At 40.0% G+C, this 24,479-nt stretch overlaps 1 protein-coding gene across 4 annotated transcripts in view; it reads right to left on the minus strand.

Annotated features, from left to right (window-relative positions):
* Window positions 1–3,880: 3,880 nt before the first annotated feature.
* LOC140486297 (kelch-like protein 13) overlaps window positions 3,881–24,479 on the minus strand; it is a 77,428-nt gene continuing 56,829 nt past the window's right edge. For 3 of the 4 annotated variants that reach the window (XM_072585243.1, XM_072585241.1, XM_072585242.1), the window contains 6 exons: window positions 21,896–22,040; window positions 21,388–21,520; window positions 18,519–18,715; window positions 16,509–17,304; window positions 6,164–6,277; window positions 3,881–4,955 (listed from right to left, as the gene is read on the minus strand). In XM_072585243.1, coding sequence (XP_072441344.1) covers window positions 4,456–4,955; window positions 6,164–6,277; window positions 16,509–17,304; window positions 18,519–18,715; window positions 21,388–21,520; window positions 21,896–21,985 — 1,830 coding nt within the window. In that variant the 5' untranslated portion in view covers window positions 21,986–22,040 and the 3' untranslated portion in view covers window positions 3,881–4,455. Of the gene's footprint in view, window positions 4,956–6,163; window positions 6,278–16,508; window positions 17,305–18,518; window positions 18,716–21,387; window positions 21,521–21,895; window positions 22,041–24,479 lie in introns of those variants that run through there. The other variant, XM_072585244.1, reaches the window with a different exon arrangement.

Genomic DNA, 24,479 nt, shown 5'->3' on the forward strand with positions numbered 1-24,479 from the left:
AGATAATTCAGAAAATCTACTGTATAGTAATTATAATTTAATATTCCCTTAACCTTCTCTGTCTTCTGAAACTTTGCTTTCCATATTACAGTCACCCTAGTTTTGAGAATTGCTGAAGGCCCTGACTTATCATTACCAACCCCAACTTACCACATTACAATTTTCCATTATTATTTCTTGGCATCCGTGGTCATAGTGATTACCCTGTTGTAAAATTCAAACTAGTGAGGAAATTAATATTAACATGCTGAAAAGCCAATATCTATCTTCTTTATAAGAAATACCCATTGGTAAACTGACTCTAGGACTGCAAATAGTGCCCAGAGATTGGTATGTTACTAGTCGGGTTAGTAGTCTAATTTTCCATGCGAGTCTCTTTAAGCCTCTATTTATAAGTGTACAACAGTATTAGTTGCAAATGATTCTCCCCTTTCTACCCACCACCTATCTTAATGTTCCAGCTCATATCACTGGATGTACTCTATTTGGGACAATAGATCAGTTATTTGAAAAAGACTTCTGATTTAAAATAGCATTTTTCAAAAGTCATACAATCCCATACATCAGAGTTAAGACCATCGATTCTGAAATGAAAAACTTGGAGCAAGATATTTTATTTATGACAAGGCCCGTAATGTGCTGGAGGAAGAAAATAAGAAATTCTGGAGGCTCAAATAAAATAAGCATTGGAGAGCACATCATGAATGAGGGTCTACTCAGATTTAATGTAACAGCATATGCTGATGTGGGAAAGAGCTGTGCCCTCTTGCTGTAACAAAATAAATCTTTCAAGCCTCTTATAAAATTGGTGTCAGCTTCTCCGACATAAGAAAAAGTTCAATAGAGAACTTACCATTGCAGTCAATTACAGACACTGTTCTGTCTAGTAATTAAAACCAAATCAATATCAGTAGATAAATAAAAGAATAAACCTTTGCCTTGAATGAATAAAGTCCTCTGAAACACAATAGCTTTACTGAATGTATGCCTGGCCTAGTATTTCACTTTTGTTGAACCTAATTCTTCAAAGCATCAGAGATAAATAATTGTTTTAAAAAATTAAGGCTTTAACATCATATTGAAGAATGAAGTGCATGTAACCAAATAAAGATTAGTCACAAGACAATTACTCACCGTCTAGGTATTGTACAGACAATCTTTTAACCAAGTGTTTTGTTCATCTTGCCAGCCTTGCACTTCAACATTTCCAAATGTTTTGAGTTTTGGCTCCCAAACAGGCAGAATGATTACATTAACCATTTGGAAAGAGAATCATATTAATTTTAATTATAAAGATTATTTCTAAGGCTAAGGATTTGGCATGGGGTCACAGTTATCCTATGCACAATCATTTCCATTGAGGCAATAAATGCAGTGTTGCGCTATCATTCACCAAGTATAGAGTTGATCCCTGAGCTGCTAGATGCCTGAATGTTCAGCAAGGAGTGGAGCATGATGCAGTTTGTCTTACTTCATCAAATGAAGGACTTCATCCCACTGCCATTTTGATTTAAGAAAGAGCAGAAAAGGCCTACTCTCAATGTGTAACTTGAAGACTTAACCCAGGTCAGTGATGAGGTGAGAGAGCTGTCTCCTTTCTGTACACTCTCAATTCCACTCTCCAAGGACACTGGGGAAATTTAATGCCATTCCCCCTCCCCCAACTGCATGCAAACTCCTTGTTGGGTGTTGTGTAAGGTAATAGTTTTGAAAGGGTGAATGTTGGACATTGTACTAAGATCCACTCAGTGATAATTGTGTTATACAATCTCAGGTTGGGAAATTGGAGATTAGCTTGGATCTTGAAGCAGTCAGGAGTCATCTGTGTCTCTCTTGAATGGAATCTTGTTGGAGTCTGAGCAATGTAGGCTATGCCAAGAGTCATGACAGTATCAAAAAGGGATGAAGGGGGTTTGCCAATGTTAGGCAGAGTCCTATTTAAGGATACAGTCCACATGTGGCCCGTGGTCATGGTGTCGTCATGGTGTGTCATCTGTTTATGATGCTTATGTTCAGCAGCATTGTGCCAACCCAATCTGGAGCAGTCAGTGGTCAGTCCTGTGGAGTCAACACAAACAGAGAATTTCATATTGTCAGGCAGAGAGCTGGAAACAACAGTCAACAATCTGGTCAGCCTTAGCTAGTTGTTGGTTATTTGGTCAGAGGTCTGGGGAAATCGAGTCCTGGGTGTCAGCCACTGGGGAGTTTGGAGTTTCTTGACAATGTGTATGTCCTAGGACACTGGAACTGAACTATGCCGGATGCTGGAGTGGGAGTCTATCCTCTCCCTGTGGCTGTGTAGGTCACTGTCACTTTGAACTTCAATACATCTGACTCCTTCCAGGCAGTGACTGGTGACCTCTCAGTCCTGCAACCACAATGCATCAGGACAGTGATCAATGCCACCTATGCAAGGTCACACCGATTCATTTCGTTTCATTCCCTGTCATGAGGTCAGTGCTGCAACCGGGGCTGTTGGATTCAGGAATATAGCTGGGATTCCCCAGGGGAGGGTGCCATCGATTGTGCACACACAGCATTGAGAGGGCTGAAACATATTACTATGGAATTTACAAGGCTGGTCACTTAGGGACAAGAGCTACTCACTGCGACCATGGCTTGTGACACAGTTGTGCAAGCCCCCGACTGATGTGGAGCACAGATACAATGTAGCCCATGCTTCAACTAGGCGATAGGGCTGCTAAAGGTACATTCCAGCTGCTTGGACCAGTGTGGAGGGGCAATGTTATAGCTCAGGCAGAATGTGCTGCTTCAGCCTGGCTTGTGGGCTCTGCACTATTAGAGCAGGCAATCTGCTGGGATGCTGAGGAACTAGGGGAGTAAGAATAGTTTTCTGAGGGGGACAGTGGTACATTGGGGCGGAGGAAGCTGTCATCATCCATGATGGGGCTCAGCTGGATTGGGGATGCTGAAGGTCAGACAGAAATTCATTGACACCATGAGAGCTGAGATGCAGGAGACAAGTGTTAACTGTAACGTATTCATTGGATATGATGCTGAAACCTGGTTTATCTTGTCGGGGTGAACTGTAACCCCTATTGGTTTTGTTTGTGCTCCATTTTGCTCACTGTAAATAAAAGCTCATTGCTGGAATTATCTGAATCCTTACCTGAATGTGACAGTCCTCGACTGGACAATGATGTGTTACAGGTTTGCAGTGGGCATTAGGGATAGGATAGCTCTAAATCAGAAGGTGTTCAGATGGGATGCAGCTAAAGAGCAATAAAGTGTGTGGTCTGGTGGAGAAACAGTGACTATAGTAGGAGGATGGTATTCTATGTGTCAGCCATGCTGGCTCTGTGATGTGAGCAATATGGCTACTTTGTGCCATTATATTGCTGGTAAGGTGGGCAATGCCAGATTACCAACATTTATCTGGTTGTAGTGCAGCCTCTTAAAGATTATTTGGGTGCAAATGATGCTGATTTTACAGCAGATATCCACTGTGGCTAGTTGTTCTTGGAATGGCACGTGGTGAGGTGAGGTAGGTGCTCCCAAGGCCGGTTGGAATGCTGCCTGACCTGCTGTACTTTTCCAGCACCACTCTAATCTAGACTCTGGTTTGCAGCATCTGCTCACTTTTGCCTGGAAGCTGCTATGCTCCTCAACACGCAGCAAACTTACAAAGTCAGCCCTGATCAGCAAACTCTCCAGGGCAGAATTACATCAACAAACTGTCCTAACATGTTTCCCTTCCACTTTCACAGATCCACACCTCCAAATTCATCACCACAGGGTCAGGAATATTCTGATCTCTTTTTCATGTTGATAAGACAGTGAATATTTAGTTTGTTGAAACCCAGCTGAGAACAGAGAGACTTCTGAAGAAGTGAAAAGAGTCAATAACTTCTAGTTTAATTCAAATCTTTATTTTTACTTGCCCTTTAAAACATGGTGTTTTGACAACACAATGACCAAATATACTATATTACCACAAAGTAAACTTCCTCAGATATATTTTTAAAACTCAAAATACAAAGACGATATTCATTGTTACCTCCTTTTCGTTTACAGAAAGCTGGTCAGTTTTAGTAGTCTCCCAACTAATGCAGGATAATGCAATAAGATGGCAAATATCTGTACAGATAGAGGTTTCAGAGAAGTTTCATGTTAGTAAAGCAGCAAGAAATACGTTCAATTTGGATTTCTGGGTCGTACAGATATGACATCCAGAGGCCCAGAAATATTACGCATTTTCTTTTCACCCTGTATTTAATGATAGAGGTTATTTTACAGTTTGAACAATTTTCATTAGTTGACAGCACATGGGTAATTGCAAACCAATTCACAGTAAGTTCACATGGCATCATTGCCTATCATAACCATGTGCACTGTAGACTATTGGACCATATTAAATAGAGCTTGTTGAATGAACGCAATGAATAGATGGCACAATAAAGAGAAACACATAGCAGTCAAGGGATAAGATTCAAATCACAAAGTAGCATGTGAAGTAACAAGTGGAGATTCACGAGACTGCAACTCTAAGTCATCCTCTGGCAAATGGACTGTCAGGGTACATGCTCGAATACCTCCAAGTGGTTCAGGCACATCGAAAACTTTCTTCCACTCATCCTTTTCAGGATCATACTTCTGGACAATTTCTACCATACAGCGATTGTTCCACGAGTAGCCCCCAATGACATAAATGTTATTGTTAAAAACTGTTACACCAACATCACTCTGTCCACGTAGCATTGGAGCAATGTGAGTCCATTGATCTGCAATTGGGCTATAGTACTCACAGGACAATACATCGTCATAGTCATTTACCCCTTGGAAATGGTTCCCACCAATAACATAAAGCCGATCTTCAATTGAGCACATACAATGTAGCCCACGGACCGTAGACATGTCTGATTTTCGGGACCAGCAGTTAGTTTTGGGATCATAACACTGTAGTTCTTTCTGAAATGTATCATGAGTAATTCCACCTACAGGTATACATCAATAGAGGTTATAAGTTGTTAGAATGAGAAGACAAATGTTAGTATGGCAAGATTATCTGTTATATTTGCAGATCCCTTAATTTTTTTCAATCTTCTTGGAAAATCCAATTCTTCCAATTGATTAAATAGTGATATACTTTTAGATGATTTGCTTATGGGTTGAGCTACTTGGATTACCATTGTCCTCATATAACAACAGGAAATATATACCATCAGGTTTATCCTGTTGCAACGTTTGATTGATTTATTGTAAATGATAAATTCTATTCCAGATATGTACCTCAAGTGTTATAACCTTCAGGGCTGCAAACAAAATGCTGGAAAGTGTCTTTAGGCTGTTTTTCAGCCAGCAGAGACACAATGGGTCAAGTAACTCATTCTGTGCTATAAATGTGATTTAATTTGGATTTAAGAATCATCCTCCATACATTACAAATACAGATGTTTAAACATCTCTGATGTACAGAAAATGTGGAATTTATCCATTGAAAATAATGTGTTCCTCTTATTACAGTGCTTCCCAATCTTGGTGAGACAATACAAAACCATGAATTCTAACTCATTAAATTTCTATTGAATTATTGACCAAATCAAAATTGGAAAAAAGGAAATAAATGCATAATTTGATTATTAAAATGATGGAAAATGGAGACTTGAATTCATTTAGCATTTTTCACAACCAACAAATGTCTCAAAGCGCTTTCTAATTTATCAAGTACTTTTTGAAGCTAATTTACACTTTGTGAAACCCACAAGCATAACCTCTTTGGGGATATTGACAGAGGGAATAGATAATTAGCCAAGACAGCAGGGAAAACATAATTGACTTTTAGTGCCATGGGATGTTTTGCATCTACCCAAGTAAGGAGATGTTTAAAGTCTAATCAAATTCAACACCTCCAACAGTGCAACACTCCCCTCTGCATTGCATCCGCATGTTAACTTTGAATATTTGTTTGCACAGGCCTGAGAGAGGGATTTAAATCTGGAACTTTGTGATTCAGAGGTGAGAGTGCTGCCAACTGAGCTGGCATTCAAGTATTCTCTTCTCTGCATTAACATCGATACAGAATTAATCATCTTGATGTTTTGATAGAAAAGAATAATTATTTTCTCCTAAGCAAAATAATGTTGTTGCAAACAATTTGTTATATTGCAAAATATCAGAGTGGTGTAAGTTTTTTTTAATCTACCTGATATGTACATGTATCCACCGTAAACAGTTCCAGCATGTCCATAGTGAGGTTCATTCATTCGAGTGGCATAACTCCATTCATTGGTAGCTGGGTTGTAACGTTCCACTGTTGCTGTTAAAATATAACAATAATAGACAGTTTTAACATTTGTATTCCTCACAATTGACACCTTAACTGATGATTAACAAAAGATGTAGCTTATTTAAAAAGTTATAATATAGAGCAGCAATCAAACAAAACACGCAGCACTGTGTCCTTCAGATTCTTTCCCAGTAGAACAATATTGGGAATATCAACTAAGCAAATACCAATTATAATGTCAGCATCAAATAAATAACCACCGATGGGTAAATTGAATAGATTTGAATAGAATAGATTTTCACTGCCTGCCGATGTCATTGAACCAAAAATTGGATTGTGCTTTGCGTGGTATTTGTACTTCTTTTGCAGCCTATTGATTGTATGATGCCTCACTTTGTTACATGTTGATCGATATGCATGTGTGAGGAGAAAGTGAGGACTGCAGACGCTGGAGATCAGAGCTGAAAAATGTGCTGCTGGAAAAGCGCAGCAGGTCAGCGCTGAAGAAGGGCTTGTGCCCGAAACGTCGATTCTCCTGCTCCTTGGATGCTGCCTGACCTGCTGCGCTTTTCCAGCAACACATTTTTCAGCAGCGATATGCATGTGTACCTGGAATGCCACATCATACACTACTGCACGGCCCCAAAGTAACAAAACATCGCTCCACATTCAGTATCACCTCGTGTATCCATGTAAAATAATGTTATTATTTCAAACTTCTGAGAGTGACAAGTTGATAGCTGCATGTGTCTATCTATGCTTAGTATCCAAACAATTTAAAAGGATTTAGTGTTGAATTTGGTTGAGAAAATTCAACCTGAACTAGTACCAGAGAAAGAGAAAAAAATCTGAGTGAGTCATGTGTGTCAAAATGACCACAGGAAGGTACACACAGCTCCAGCCCATGTTAAGTTGGGAAGTCAATGATATCATTGGGATATGAGGGAAATGGAAATAAAAATGCAGAGTTACATTCAGTGGTTTTTGAAAGGCACCAGTGAAGAAGTGGTCAACTGCACCCTTTCGTAAGCAGGAGAGACAAGTTCACATCTCTTTACGAGCTAGGAAATAAGTAAAGCTGACAGTGAAAATTCATACAGATGTTTTGAGAACATCAGTGCACCAGGTATAGATAAGGTGAATAGCAAAGGTCTTTTCCCTAGGGTAGGGCAGTTCACAACGAGACGGCATATTTTTAAGGTGAGAAGAAAGACTTAAAAAGGGACCTGAGGAGCAACTGTTTCACACTGAGGATGCTTTGTATGTGGAATGGACTGTAGATGCATATACACTTACAACATTTTAGACATTTGGATAGATACATGAATAGTATAGGTTTATAGGGATATAGGCCAAATGCAGGAAAATGGGACTGGTCAGCAAGGATGAGTGGGACCAAATATTTCCGTGCTGTATGATTCTGACTCTCCAACCATTATCAAAAAGTTGGATCTACAGGTATGAATTTCCTGAGCTTGAGGCATGAACTGGGTGACACCACTGAGAATTACTTAATGATTAAGAAACATAAACTGCAAATGTGAATTTAAAAAAGGATGTTGCCCGGGTTGGAGGACTTGAGCTATAGGGAGAGGTTGAATAGGCTGGGGCTGTTTTCCCTGGAGCGTCGGAGGCTGAGAGGTGACCTTATAAAGGTTTACAAAATTATGAGGGGCATAGATAGGATAAATAGACACAGTCTTTTCCCTGGGGTGGGGGAGTCAAGAACTAGAGGGCATAGGTTTAGGACGAGAGGGGAAAGATATAAAAAAGACCTGACGGACATTCTTTTCTCACAGAGGGTGGTATATGTATGGAATGAGTTGCCAGGGGAAGTGGTGGAGGCTAGCACGATTGCAACATTTAAAAGGCATCTGGATGGGTATATGAATCGGAAGGGTTTAGAGGGATGGGGCAGGTGGGACGAGATTGGTTTGGGATATCTGGTCGGCATGGACAGGTTGGACCAAAGGGTCTATTTCTGTGCTATACATCTCTATGACAATGACTTTATAACTGAATGAAAGGCTGGTAGACTAAGCCATACAGGGCTCTGCACACCCTAATGTACAAACAGTTCTAATTGGAAAGGACAAGCTCACAATATAGTGTGCCTTAGAGACTGGCCCCAGGAAGTCACGAGTAGACAGATGAAAATGCTAACTACTTAATGGCTATTCTGCAGACGATTCATTTGAGAAAGTTGATGCAGTGAAACAGCAACAAAATAATATACATCAAATGGGAGAGAAAAATATACAAAAGCTATAGATGACTGTGTGAATTCACAGGCAAGAACTCTCCCATGTACGGTTCAAATTGCAGTACTTGTAGAAAGTCCAGTGTTTTGATCTCTGTAGAGACCATTAATGTTTAAAGAGCAATTCAACACACAGTGATTAACTGACAGAAATTATGCCACATGATTTCCCGTTTTGAAACAATAATAAATGTTACCGTACATAAAATAATAAGCAAAGCATTCACTATTAACATAATACGATAGTTTGTCAAAAATCAGTTGTTGTTCTTTATTCTTTCGTGGGATTTAGATGTTACTCACAAGGTCAGTATTTGCTGCCAATTTCTAATAGTCCTTGAGGGGGGGGGTGCCATTTCAGAGGACAGTTAAGAATTGACCACATTATTTTAGATCTGGAGTCACATGGAAATTTCTTTCTCTAAGCAACATTAGTGAATGAGGTGGGTTTTTACAAGTATTGGTGGTAGTTTCATGGCACCATTTCTGAACCTAGCTTTAGTCCAGATTGACGAATGGATTTTAAATGCCACCAGCCGTTATGCTCAGATTGTTATCCATGTCTCCAGGGCATTAGCCTTGGCCTCTGGATTATCAGTCCCCTGATACTACCACTATGCCACCATCTTCTCTTTCACTTCCTACATCCGCCCAACAGTTAAACATTATAAGACATTCATCATTCCATTCTCCTTCTTGATCCACACCAAGTATTCCAGAGCACTCTGGAATTCACTTTGATTTCTCCTCAGCATACCAGCTATTTCATGGGAATCTTTCCATTAGCTTTTTGCTACGTAACTTTCCAATGATTGTCTAAAGTCTCTTAACCGTGGGTTTCTCAGGTCAAACATAGACCTCATTGCATTTACATTTAATGATTTAAAAATCAGGAACAACATTATTCTGAATCTTCTAGCTCCTTGTCCTGGCTTTGGACGGATACAGACTGCTTTACAACTCCTTTACACTTCTGGGCAGATTGTATCTCTGCTGGTTCTCAAGCTGAACTATTGTTGACCCTTTGAGTGTTACTCTAAGCTTTTTTTAGCTACAAGCAAGAGAAATTCAGTATCATTTTCCCTCAGTTCATTCATTCCTTAATTCTTTTGCTCACTTTATCCTCATGACTCAGAGATTAGGAGACATTGTGGATCTTAAAATATGGAAACTGAAACCCAATTCTGGGTCTCGTGGTAGAATAAGGGTGAAGGTGAGTGTAGATCCCAAGCTCACAACTTCTAATCCCAGAGACCATTTCAGAGGACAGTTAAGAATTGACCACATTATTTTAGATCTGGAGTCACATGGAAATTTCTTTCTCTAAGCAACATTAGTGAACGAGGTGGGTTTTTACAAGTATTACCCATCCAGATGCCTTTTAAATGTTGCAATTGTGCTAGCCTCCACCACTTCCCCTGGCAACTCATTCCATACATATACCACCCTCTGTGAGAAAAGACTGACGGTCAGGTCTTTTTTATATCTTTCCCCTCTCGTCCTAAACCTATGCCCTCTAGTTCTTGACTCCCCCACCCCAGGGAAAAGACTGTGTCTATTTATCCGATCCATGCTCCTCATAATTTTGTAAACCTTTATAAGGTCACCTCTCATTATTATTTGGTTCCATTGCTAAGACAGGAATCCTAGCTATTCCTAATTTTTAGGAGTTAGGTCAGCTTTGAAAAATGTCATGGTTCACAGCCCCTCACAAATATTGCGAACTATGCTCTGGACAAGGGAACTTTCTAAAAGGTTTTATACATGCTGTCATGCCATCCTCTATCTCCATACTCACTCCAAGGCCCATCATACAGTCAGTGCCAATCAATGCAAGTCCACATCCCCATAATCCCTTATATTCTCTATATCCTCCATATACCCTCCATGCTGCTTAATACTGTCCATGCTTATCTATGATTCATCCATAACCATTCATCCTGACAGTAAAAATGTATGAAAAAATTTTAAAATACCCATTCATAATTTTATTTAAAAGCTGCTTTTACTACAGCCTTACACAATCTTGAAGCAACCAGGGATATATAATAGCAATAGTAGAAACTGCAAGCACTTGTCACCCCATTAAATACACCAACCAGTTTAAGAAAGAAAGCTGTCCAGTCAGTATTTTATTTTCTCTTGGCTGCAGCTGTTTCAACAAACTAATGGATGTCTGAGCTCTCAGCCAAGAAAGTCGAATAGGTGTTTGACTTCCTTGCTCTGGAAATTGCATGAATATTTTAAACTGTTATTGGAGTAACTGTAGAATTCATGTCCTTACTGAAAGCTCAAAGATGGGTTATCCACTGTTAAATTTTCTCATTCCTAGCCCTAATATTATTAAATAAATATAGATTAGTCTTTAAAGTATAACTACTACAGCTGTCTCCCAGCTCCTGAATAAAGTGTTCCAATCATATTCAAACTAAATTCCGCAATTAAAAGTGATATTCCTTAGCGTATGTAGTACAAAATCAGAAGTTTCTAGTATCAATCGCTGGCAAAATATATGCAAAAGGAAGAAAAATGATAGTAAAGTGGGTGCCAGAGGCAGAGGAACAGGGTGAATAAGAAGGAAAAGTAAAGCAAACCACTGATACTCTGGGAAATGTGTTGAAGAGCAGAATAGACATAGGACCCATCAAAGTGCATGAAATATCTGGATGGGTCAGTTCCCAGAGAGAAAATAAATGTCACAACTATTCAGATCAGGTAAAATATGAGAAATCAGTCTACAACTGTAAATTTGAAGCTGAAACTTGATATGGGTGTGAACGTAGGAGGTATAGTTAGTACGTTTGCAGATGATACCAAAATTGGAGGTGTAGTGGACAGCGAAGAAGGTTACCTCAGAGTGCAAGAGGATCTTGATCAGGTGGGCCAATGTGATGAGGAGTGGCAGATAGAGTTTAATTTAGATAAATGCGAGGTGCTGCATTTTGGAAAAGCAAATGAGAGCAGGACCTATGCAATTAATAGTAAAGTCCTGGAGAGTGTTGCTGAACAAAGAGACCTTGGAGTATAGATTCATAGTTCCTTGAAAGTAGAGTCATAGGAAGATAGGATAGTGAAGAAGGTGTTTATAATGCTTGCCTTTATTGGTCAGAGCATTGAGTATAGGAGTTGGAAGGTTATGTTGCAGCTGTACAGGACATTGGTTAGGCCACTTTTGAAATACTGCATGAAAGTCTGATCTCCTTCCTATCGGAAGGATGTTGTGAAACTTGAAAGGGTTAAGAAAAGATTTACAAGGACATTGCCAGGGTTGGAGGATTTGAGCTACAGGGAGAGGCTGAATAGGCTGGAGCTGTTTTCCCTGGAGCATCGGAAGCTGAGGGGTGACCTTACAGAGGTTTATAAAATCATGAGGGGCATGAATAGGATGAATAGATAAGATCTTTTCCAGGGGTTGGGGAATTCAGAACTAGAGGGTTTATGGTGAGGGGGGAAATATATAAAAGGGACCTAAGACGCAACTTTTTCACACAGAGGGGGGTGCATGTACAGTATGAGCTGCCAGAGGAAGTGGTGGAGGCTGATACAGTTACAGCATTTAAAAGGCATCTGGATGGGTATATGTATAGGAAGCGTTGAGAGGGATATGGGCCAAGTGCTGGCAAATGGGACAAGATGAGGTTAGGATATCTGGTCGGCATGGATGAGTTGGACATCTGTTTCCATGCTGTACACCTCTATGACACTATGAGATGTGTTATGGATCAGACCACACCCACTCAAAATGTATTTAGAACTTTTTCTTATTTTAAAGGTAAGTCCCCTGGGCTGGATGGGATTTATCCAAGGATTCTCGAGGAAGCTAGGGAGGAGATAACAGAGCCTTTGGCTTTGGTACTTGAGTTGTCATTGTCTACAGGTTTGGTACCAGAGGACTGCAAATGTTGTGCCCTTGTTCAAGAAGAGCAGTAGAGATGACCCAGGTAATTGTAGACCAGTGAGCCTTACTTCTGTTGTAGGAAAGGGTTTGGGAAGGAGTATAAGAGATAACATTTATAATAATCTAGCAAGCAACAATTTGATTTCAGATAGTCAACATGGTTTCGTCAAGGGCAGGTCGTGTCTCACAAACCTCATTGAATTTTTTGAGAAGGTGACCAAACATGTGGATGAGGGTAGGGCAGTTGATGTGATATATATCGATTTCAGTAAAGCCGTTAATAAGGTTCCATATGGTAGGCTGTTGGAGGAAATGCAGAGGCATGGGATTGAGGGTGATTTAGCAGTTTGGATTAGAAACTGGCTTTCTGAAAGAAGGCAGCGAGTGGTGGTTGATGGAAAATATTCAGTCTGGAGTCCGGTTACTAGCGGTGTGCCACAAGCATCTGTTTTGGGACCACTGCTGTTTATCATTTTGATAAATGACTTAGATGCAGGCACAGGTGGATGGATTAGTACATTTGCAGACGACACTAAAGTTGGTGGAGTAGTGGACAGTGTGGAAGAATGTTACAGGTTGCAGGGGGACTTGGATAAACTGCAGAATTGGGATGACAGGTGGCAAATGGAGTTCAATGCAGCTAAATGTGAGGTGATACACTTTGGGAAGCACAGCAGGAAAGCAGAGTACTGGGTCTATGGAAAGATCCTTGGTAGTGTGGATGTGCAGAGGGATCTTGGAATCCATGTACATAGATCCCTAAAAGTTGCTACCCAGGTTGATAGTGCTGTTAAGAAGGCATACGGTGTGTTAGGTTTCATCCGTAGAGGGATTGAGTTCTGGAACCGCAATATCATGCTGCAACTAGACAAAACGCTGGTGCGGCCACACTTGGAATACTGTGTACAGTTCTGGTCCCCATATTTTGGGAAGGATGTGGAAGCATTGGAAAAGGTGCAGTGAGATTTACCAGGATGTTGCCTGGTCTGGAGCGAAGGTCTTATGAGGAAAGGCTGAGAGACTTGAACCTGTTCTTATTGACAAGAAGAAGGCTAAGAGGAGATTTGATAGAGACATACAAGATGATCGAAGGATTAGACAGGGTAGACAGTGAAAGTCTTTTTCCTAGGATGATGATGTCAGTGTGTACAAGGGGGCATAATTACAAATTGAGGGGTGATAGATTTAAGATTTATGTCAGACGCAGGTTCTTTATGCAGAGTGTGGTAAGGGCATGGAATGCCCTACCTGCTAATGTAATCAACTCAGCTCCTGGTTCTGAGGAAGCTTCATCCCACCCAACCTTTAAAAAGAAACCCAAGCCTTCACAAGCTGTTTACTTTATTGGCTTTGAGCAGTTCGGCCCCTCTTTCTCAATGTTTCATCTTAAAATAAAAACCAGCACAAAATACACCTCTTAAAGCCATAACAAGAGCTCAGAATAACAATTATTCCATTCAAGCAACACCAGAAGATCATTCCTGAAAATTTGAAAGATGATGGTTCCTTGAAGACAGATGCTCTATAATTGAGCAAAGTCACACTAATAGCCTATAGAGAACTGATATTTAATAAAAAGGAACAACTCAAATCAAGGGGATACACAAGGGAAAAGATGGTAGCAGGAAACTCACAAGAAATAGTTCTGTAATATAGAGCAATTGCGACGAGGCTGCAGTTGATCTCAGTCAATTATAAGGCAATGAAGACAGCTCCGAGATTTGAAAGTAGTACCTTTGAAAGTGTCCTCCTACTGGAAGTATGGATCTGATCTCGAAGTATCCAATGTATTTTGACAGATGGTTGAATGCTTTGAAGATTTTGTGTATCACATCACCAGTGCTTCTGACAAGAAACCAGTGATAAAATGCCAAACCTATTGTTCACCCTTTGAGGTGAAGATGACCGTGTTAATCATCTTGAGATGTTTGCTAGGGTTCAAGGTGGTACATGCTTGACTGCACCCTAAGAATTCTTCTACAAATAAGACAGGACATAACAAATGACTCTGGCTTGCCATTGCTCTCCTCATATTTGCTCTCAACTACTGATGTGGATTTTCTTTCAAAGGTGTAACAATGCTGGGAAGGTTCTCCCAGAACTCAAAGTCAAGGTCAAAACTAAGTAAAGCCTTCAGGGTATCCTTATACAGTTTATTTTGATTGCCATGACAGCATGAGCTCCCAATAAAAGATTTATAAGGGTAATGAATGTCTGGCATTCTGGCGAGCTATAGGGAGAGACTGAATAAGGCTGCTGCTATTTTCCCCTGAGTGTGAGACTCTGAGGGGTGACTTTATAGAGGTTTATAAAATCATGAGGGCATGGATAGGATAAATAGACAAGGTCTTTTTTCCAAGGGTAGGGTAACCCAGAATTAGAGGGCATAGGTTTACAGTGAGAGTGGAAAGATTAAAAAGGGGCCTAAGGGGCAACATTTTCATTCAAAAGATCGTGCGTGTATGGAATGAGCTGCCAGAGGATGTGGTGGAGGCTGGTACAATTGCAACATTTAAAAAGCATCTGGATGGGTATATGAATAGGAAGGATTTAGAGGGATATGGGCCAAGTGCTGGCAAATGGGACTAGATTAGTTTAGGATATCTGGTTGGTATGAATGAATTTGACGGAAGGGTCTGTTCCAAGTTGTATAGCTCTAAGACTCTATGACTCTACAACTCTACCTGAGCATCCTAATTCGGCTTGTCTGTCTCAATGTGACATGGAGGGAGCAGGTAAGTGGTGACAAATACGGTGATGAGTAACTCACCTCCTGACTCCTCAAAGTCTGTCCACCATCTACATGTCAGAAGTCAGTAGTTTAATGGAATACCCCCCTTTTGCCTGGATGAGTGCAGCTCCAACAATACTCAGGAAGCTTGACACCATTCAGGACAAAGCAGCCTGGTCAAAGGGGGCATCAATTCTCCCCCTTTATTATTCCTACTCTGGCTTGTCTTTTGTCATTTTCCATCATCATCTTGAATATTACAATGCAGTGATCACTGTTTCCTAAATGATTCCCCACTGACACTCAGGTCTGCTTGACCCAGGTCATTTCTAAGAATCAGGTCAAACAATGCATCCATTCTTGTTGGACTGGACACATACTGTTGTAGGAAATTCAACTGAACACAGTCAAGGAATGATAGGCCTTCTCCATCCTTTACACTACTACTGTCCAAGTCGACATTCAGGTAGTTAAAGACCTCATTTTAACTACTCTATAATGTTGACATCTCTTTGTCATTTCCTTGCAAATGTATTCCTCTAATCCCTTTCCACTACTTGGTGGCCTACAAACTACATCAAGCAATGTAATTGTGCGCTTTTTATTCCCTACCTCTAACCAGATTGAAACTTTCCTAAAACTCCTGGGAATACTTCTTTCTTCAGCCCTTCAGTATGCTCCCTGACAAATATTGTCCTCCTCCTCCTTTCCTATCATTAGCTAACATCTTGTATCCAAGATTATTTGGCATCCAACCCTTCCCTTTCTTAATTCAGGTCTCTGTTATTGTCACTCTGTGCCTGTAACTTGCCAATTTTATTGACTAAACCCTGTGCATCCACATTTTTATGTGCAGTAACCCTGATGTAGACTTCAGTACTTTTTCACTTACACCAACATTGCCAGTTGTTGTTCTATTTTCCACACGAGTATTACTCTCTCTCCTAGTATTTTGTGAAGCCTGGTATCCCTTTCTAATTTTCTTTCTTGGTTCCCAAAACATTGCTGAGTTAGTTTAAAGTAAAGCTTAAAGCATGAGCAAAACATCCCTCAAGAAACTCAGTCGCAGCTCTGTCCAGTTGCAATCTGTCCAGAGAGAGAATAAAATTGCTTGCTTTTTTCCATCTGAACTCTGGCGATATTAGAATGAAGAGGAGGTGATAATTTTAATCACACTTTTTTGAAGAAGTAAGTCGGGATCAATCTAAACTACAGGAGGTATTCTTGACAGTTCCAATTTACAATTGCAATTTGCAACCTGCAGCTAAGATTGACAGATGGAATTTATATTCATTTTCCTCTGCTTTAACAGTAACATGTTTTCCAAAGGTCCAACCGAGTAATAAGAGGATATAGATAGATCATCGTTTACCTAATTCTCCAGCAACATTCCGGCCTCCCACTGCATACAGATTTCCCTCAAGAGCACTTAAATGGAAGAACGTTCTTTTCTCATTTAAGGAGCCCATCTGTTTCCACTTGTTGTAGCGGGGATCATATCGATATGTTGTATCAACAGCTGTTTTTCCTTTTGTGTCATAGTTGCTCTGCCCACCAACTACAAAGAGGAAATTTCCAATTACAGCTACACCATGCTGGTAACGTGGCACATCCATGGCAGCCAATGATTTCCACATTTGCGTGTTCTCATCAAACAAGCGCAGCTCCTTGCTCACCAGAAGCTGCTGGCGGAGAACACCACCCAGGGTGACCAGGTGTGTGGAGTTGGAACGGATCCTAGTCCTTTCGGATTGCATGATTGGTTGCATGTAGGGCAACATCTGGTAGTTGCTAGCTTCAAGTAGAAGGTTAACACAAGTGGTATCAGTCCGCATGAACTCAACCGTCTGAACATGTTCAAGAAGCTCCTCTGGTGACATCAAGGGAAAGCGAATGTGCTTCATCAGTTTTGCAGCAAACTGCATTCGACATTCGTCATGCTGCAGCCACTGACAGGCAGCTTTAAATAGCTGAAGCTCAGTGCAATTCTTCAGACCATCATTGCCAAGTGCAAAGACAAGCTGGTCATATGACAGCAAAATAAATTCCTTGTTGTTTAATATTGTTGAGAAGTTCTTCAGTACACAGTCTTTGATATAATCATCTACTGTTGTCAAGTGGTATGCATTGGCAATGCGACCAATTTCAACGCAGTTTTCAAATGAAATCTGGAAAGTGAATTCAAGAATGGTTACTTACTGCACACAAACTGCCATCAATAGCTCAAGACCAGCATAATTCTACATCATCTCACTGTCATGAGCCATGCAGCATCTTATTTCATTGTGAGGTCATGTTAAGGTGCAAAGCTCCTATGTCACAATGTTAAGCATCAGTTGTGAATCCACATTTCTACTGATTTTTGATATGCTTTTATAGAATGTGTATTTGTACAAACAATTAATCAGTGTATTGATCCATAAAGCAAACAGCGTGTGTGTGTGTGTGTGTGTGTGTGGTGGGGGTGGCAAGATTTCTGTGCATTCCAGCTCTACCATCAATTATAATGACTGAAGTCACATCTTTATTGAAACAAATGACATAAATTTCAATATATCCTCAACTTCAAAAGTGCATGAAATATGTTGTAGTTTCATTTTGTTCTGGCGGGTTAATATACATGGGAGACTTTTCTATTTGAAATGTTAATGCACTCAGGTTTACATTTGCTCTTTAATAGTGTACTGGAACATGAAATGCATCATTCAGTGCCTTAGGCAAAACTGAACGTATTTTATCCAACAGTGCAAAGAACCATTTCATACAGTGGGTAAATTCATGAGATAATTTAAATTAATCACTTTTACGGTATTGCAATTTTACTGAAGCAGAAGTAATCTCATTGCTTATGAACCTGGTACTACATCCAGAAACAACATCTTCGCTTCAGATTGAGCAAAGCTGAACAAGTGAACAGACGAAAAAGTTTGCTAAGTTTTTCCACAGGAACAAATCAAAGAAACAAAGAAATGACACAAAGATTTCAGACATCTGTCCAACACGTGCAAAAAAATTTGAAAAATTGCAGCTTGTTAGCTGGTTGTATGGCTTTACTTGTTTGTTTAAGTGAGGAACAACTCCCCTTTACAAAAAAGCGTACACACACCAAAAATTCTATTGAGGGTGGAATCATGCTTGTAATCCAAAATTTCAACACTGATGGGGGAGTGATCAAGCTCCTAACAAAGGAGATGGACAAAGGCAAAATTAACCAGCCTGGAAGTTGAGTATCAACCCAAATCTCTGACACACACTGTAATAGATCGTGGAAAATGATAACATTGCAACATTGGCCTTTCCAACACAAAGTCCCATTATTGAAGTAAATTGAAAAGTTGAAGCCATCATTTTGTTGGGCCATCAAAGTAGTAGTGAGACAAACCTGAGAAATTAGAAACTCTTTGCAGAACTCAATGATAGGCATAATCTGGAGGAAGCTGGCTGCTTCAAGGATATCCTGGAGATTGTCCATATTGAGAGATAGCTTTGATGTATAGCTGAACTCTATGATACTTTTCAGTCCTACTTTGCTTACTCCATGTAGCTTGACTGACATCAGTTCCTGTTCTTTCATGCCACCTAAAGAGCAATTGAACTAGAGGTGAGATATACAATGGTTCCAAAAGCTAGGGCATGTACTTATTAACTTGCCATAGTCTCACAAATTTAATCTGTAATCTCTCCTTAGAAACAGCACTGAAAAGTAAAGAGATCCTGGTTCCTTCAATCTTGTAAGACGCAGAAGAATGAATTGTAATTGCTGACATAAAATACAAAATACTGGCCTTTTCTTGGAACTACAAAAGAAAAATAGATGAACTGCTTTATAAAATTGAATAAAGCAGATTAGAAAGAACAAGGCCATAACAGTCATGATCTTCTTTAATATCAGCAATTGGAATCAAGCATCACAGTGCCTTTCACTGATAAGTCAGATGAGAGCATATAATTTATAGGGAACAGGTGGACACAGATACTGTTGAGTGTACATATTATGCTAGCAGACTATGTTCCTGTGCATGCCGGATACTCTGGTGTCCATTCATGGAGGAACAGACTGTCAATTTCACCATGGGGCCTGAGCATCAGGCCATTAATCCCTGATGGCATGTATGTGCAAAATATTTCCTTATGTGCCTGAAGAGATTGAATGGGTTTAATGTTTGAGTTACAGCAACACACTGTACGGCCACCCCCAAAGGAAAGTCAGACATTTTCTCTTGAATTATACTAATTCCTAATACAAGTTAACATCTAATGAGTTTAATAGATCATGAGCTGATTTTTCTTTTACACTATAGAAAGGGATAAAAAACGGATGGATGATCTGTATTAGTCAATGCAACGTCACTAGAAGAACTGAAGGTGAGTAAAACAATAGAAAAAGAAACAGAGATCCTAGAACAAGCAGTGATGTGGAGGTGCCGCTGGGATGGACAAAGTTAAAAATCACACAACACCAGGTTATAGTCCAACAGGCTTATTTGGAAGCACATCAAGTATCTATAGAGAAGGGTCAGAAGGCACAGAATTTATAGCAAAAGAAAGACCACAGTGTCATGCGACTGATATGATATATTGAACAAACCTAGATTGCTGTTAAATCTTTCGTCTTTTGGAATGGGTTGCAAGTTTCGATTCATTAATATGCAAATCCCAGAACTTCTTTCAAGTCACATTCTTGAGATAACTTAATTTACAAAAAAAGGTGACATCTCAGTCCAGACATTGAATTAAAGATTTAAGATTAGAGTCTGTCTATATCCCAATCTTGAGTCAGACTGGTTCTATTTCTAAAGTAGGAATTTATAAAGTGTTACATGGATTGACCGCCTGCAAATTGTGTGCTTTTTGAACAAGATAGGATGGATCTGCAATTACAATTCTGCAAATGCAAACTCACCCCATAGACTTGTGTGTGTGTGCGTGTGAGGTGGAGAGAAAGTAGGAATGTATGCGTGTGTGTGGGAGAGAGGATGAGTGTGTGCATGAGCGTGCATGTGAGTGTGTGCGCACATCTCGTTGTGTACGTGTGTGTGAGAGAGAGAGGGAGAGAGAGAGAGAGGGTCTGCATCAGTGTGTGTGTATGTAAGAGTGTGCGTGTATATGTGTATGTGTGAGAGAGAGAGAGAGAGTGTGTATAGTGCAGTGGGGTCACCTGTAGTGTGACATGAACACAAGGTCCTGATTGAGGCCATCCCCATGGGTACCGAACTTGGCTATCAGCCTCTGCTCAGCCATTTTGCGTCGTTGCATATCCCAAAGTCCGCCTTGGAGGATGGTCACCCGAAGATCAAGGCCGTTTACCCCTGACTATTGAAGTGCTCCCCAACTGTTCTCCCCCACATGCATGCACACACACAAGTCTATTGGGTGAATGTGCATTTGCAGAATTGTAATTGCAGATACATCCTATCTTGTTCAAAAAACACACAATCTGCAGGCAGTCAATCCAAGTAACATTTTATGAATCCCTACTTTGGAAACAGAACCAGTCTGACTCAAGGTTGGGATACAGACAGACTCTAACCTCACACATTTAATGCATTGTCTGACCTGAGATGTCACTTTCTCCTCCTTAACAGCAATCTAAGCTTGTTGAGCATATTGTGTCAATTGCATGCATAACATTGTGATCTCTTGCTATAAATTCTGTGCCTTATGATCCAGCTCCACAGCTACCTGATGAAAGAGCAGCGCTCCAAAAGCTAGTACTTCCAAATAAATATGTTGGGCTATAATCTGGTGTTGTGTGATTTTTAACTTGGAGCAAGCAGGTGAGTGGGAACGACAAGTAAGGTGTGTGTTGAAATTGTTTCATTTTCAGAAAGCCCTCAAAAAGGATGAGTTAATGTTCTTCAAGAAAGGCTCATCTGACTGGGACATTCACTACTGTAAGATCGGGGGAGGGTCTGCCTGACAATGACAGGTACTGAGCCTACTCATCTAGAAATTTCTCTCTGAACATCTGACTGAACAGCAGCTGATTGAGAAGCTGAAATACATTATTGTAGCTTGGCCATACATTTTTTGCCTAGGTTGTCTTGAAATAATTTTGCTGGATGATTTGCAAAAATCTAATTGAAATTGTTTAATTAAAGGTCCATTACAGAAGGCAGATATTTTACCTCATGGTTGCTGGAAGGTATGGATCAGAAATTTATTGTTTAGGTGTATGCTGATCTTACTTTATTGAAAAATAATGAAAGCAGAGTTTGACTACCCAATTGATTGACAAAAATTCTAAATACCTGTGAACATAGCCTTAAAATAATCACTTGTTGATGCCATCATGGCTCTGTGAACAGGAAACCTTTCATCTCCATCCGCCGGCACTAGAGTGACATCACAGAGCAAACCATTATTCCTCAGAGTATTAAATCCCTACGGTAGGGGGGAGAACATGTAAATTAGAATTTAAATAATGACAACATTAATGCCAAGAATGTAAACATCAGAGGTAAACATAATTGAACCAAAACTGTCTAAACATTAGCAAACTTTTATTTGACCATATAAGACGCAAATGTTAACTCATTATTATCAACGCAATAGGACAGCCCTAAATGATGAGCAATTCTTAAAGGATATAAAAGCTCAATACCTCATACTTGTCTGCTTGATAATAATGACAAATTGATTCACAAAGAATTGATTTTACAAACTCTGCTGGGTATGACTACGTGGAAATTAATTATATTACTCACAAACACAAAGCAACTGTGTGCTTGACAGTAGTAAAGATATTTTTGAATATACCTGTAGCACTGCTGAGCTGTGTGTCTCACTGTTGAAATCTTGAGAGCTCCCAAGAGATGCAGAAAACTGGCAGTTTTTTACTACTCCCATCTTACTCTGGTTCAAAGACACTTTCAAAGGCAAGGTGTCCTCTTCTAAAAGTGAACTGAAAAGCAGGACAACATAGACAAACATTTACTTAAATTATAAGGGTGAGTTACACCTGCCACAGATACACCTGTTCTTCTATGATCCATCAGAAGAAAATATTAAATGTTTTTTTTATATTAGCATTTGTAATTGCGAAGGTATCACTAAACATCATTGTTGTAGGCCAAGTTATCAATAACTGAGATTACTCAAGTTCTGAGGGAGAGTCATATTTAATTTGAAACTAACTCAGTCTCTCTCCACAGATGCTATTATACCTGCTAAAGTATTTCTAGCACATTCTTATTTATTTCATAGTTTCAGCATCTTTAATATTTTTCTTCTATTGTATACAGGAATACTAAAGATCTTCACAAATTCACATTTACTGCCTCCCATTCATTTGCCTCTGCATCATTCCCAGTTATAAGAGGCATTTAATTTAATACGCTCCTCAAATGCATAACCAAATGTTTTTATTTTACTTGCTCTGAGAGTTTACAGCTTTCCAGATCCCACCCTTACTCTGGATACAAAATTCATCTTCAATTCTATTCTGATTCTTCCACCAACTACTTTTACTTTATGCCCTCTGGTTATCGACTCCTCTACTGAGGGACGTAGGTCTTTCCTGTCTGCTCTCTCTCAGCTCTTCATGATTTTATACAGCTCAATTAAATAGTCATTGTCATAGAGTTATACAACACTAAAGTATCCCCTTATCTTCCTTCATTCCATAGAAAACAGCTCCAGTATGGCCAACTTTTCTTCATAACTATGTTTTTTCCATTTGTTTAGCAATGTCTTTGTAAATCTTCTATTCCCTCACCCTTCTTGTAATGCAGTGACCAGAAGCACATGTAGTACTCTTGCTACAATCTAACTAATGACATATATAGTCCTAACACGACCTCCCTCTATCCTGTGCCATAGATAATAGAACATAGAACATTACAGCACAGTACAGGCCCTTCAGCTCTCGATGTTGCACCGACCTGTGATACCAATCTGAAGCCCATCTACCCTACACTATTCTATTTTCATCCATATGTTTATCCAATGACCATTTAAATGCCCTTAAAGTTGGCGAGTCTACTACAGTTGTAGGCAGGGTGTTCCACGCCCTTCCTACTCTCTGATTAAAGAAACTATCTCTGACATCTGTCCAATATCTATCACCCCTCAGTTTAAAGGTATATCCCCTTGTGCTAGCCATCACCGTCCGCAGAAAAAGGGATCTCACTGTCCACCCTATCTTACCCTCTGATTATCTTATATGTCTCAATTAAGCCACGTCTCAACCTTCTTCTCTCTAACTGAAAACAGCCTCAAGTCCCTCCATCTTTCCACTTAAAACCTTCCCTCCATACCAGGCAAATTCTAGTAAATCTCCTCTGCACCCTTTCCAAAGTTTCCACATCCTTCTTATACTGCAGCGACCAGAACTGTATGCAATACTCCAAGTGCGGCCGCAGCAGAGTTTTGTACAGCTGCAGCATGACCTCATGGCTCTAAAATTCAATCCTTCTACCAATAAAAGCTAACACACCTTAAGCTTTCTTAACAACCCTATCAACTTGGGTGACAACTTTCAGGGATCTATGTACATCGACATGGAGATCTCTCTGCTCATCCACACTACCAAGAATCTTACCATTAGGCCAGTACTCTTTATTCCAGCTGCTCCCTCCAAAGTGAATCACCTCATATGTTACCTCTCAGTCCAGTTTTGCAGCGTATCTACGTCCCTCTGTAACTTGCAGCATCCTTCAGCACTATCCACAACTCCACTGACCTTAGTGTCATCCGCAAATTTACTAGCTTCTACTCCTTCATCCAGGTCATTTATAAAAATGACAAACAGCAGTGGCCCCAAAACAGATCCTTGCAGTACACCACTAGTAACTGAACTCCAGGATGAACATTTCCCATCAAACACCACCCTCTGTCTTTTATCAGCTATCCAATTCCTGATCCAAATCCCTAAATTACCCTCAATCCCATGCATCCACATTTTGGTGCAATAGCCTACCATTGGGAACCTTATCAAACGCCTTACTGAAATCCATATACACAACATCAACCGCTTTACCCTCATGCACCTGTTTGGCCACTTTCTCAAATAACTCAATAACATTTGTGAGACATGACATACCTTTCACAAAATCATGTTGATTATCCCTAATCAACTTATTCCTTTCTAGATGATTATAAACCCTATTTCTTATAACCTTTTCCAACACTTTAACCATAACCAAAGTAAGGCTCATTGGTCTATAATTAGCAGGGCTGTCTCTGCTCCCCTTCTTGAACAAGGGGACAACATTTGCTATCCTCCAGTCTTCTGGCACTTTTCCTGTTGACAATGATGACATAAAGATCAAAACCAAATGCTCTGCAATCTCCGCTCTAGCTTCCCAGAGAATTCTAGGTTAAATCCCATCTAGCTCCTGGA

The sequence above is a fragment of the Chiloscyllium punctatum genome, chromosome 15, assembly GCF_047496795.1.
Source record: "Chiloscyllium punctatum isolate Juve2018m chromosome 15, sChiPun1.3, whole genome shotgun sequence".
Classification (NCBI taxonomy): Eukaryota; Metazoa; Chordata; class Chondrichthyes; order Orectolobiformes; family Hemiscylliidae; genus Chiloscyllium; species Chiloscyllium punctatum.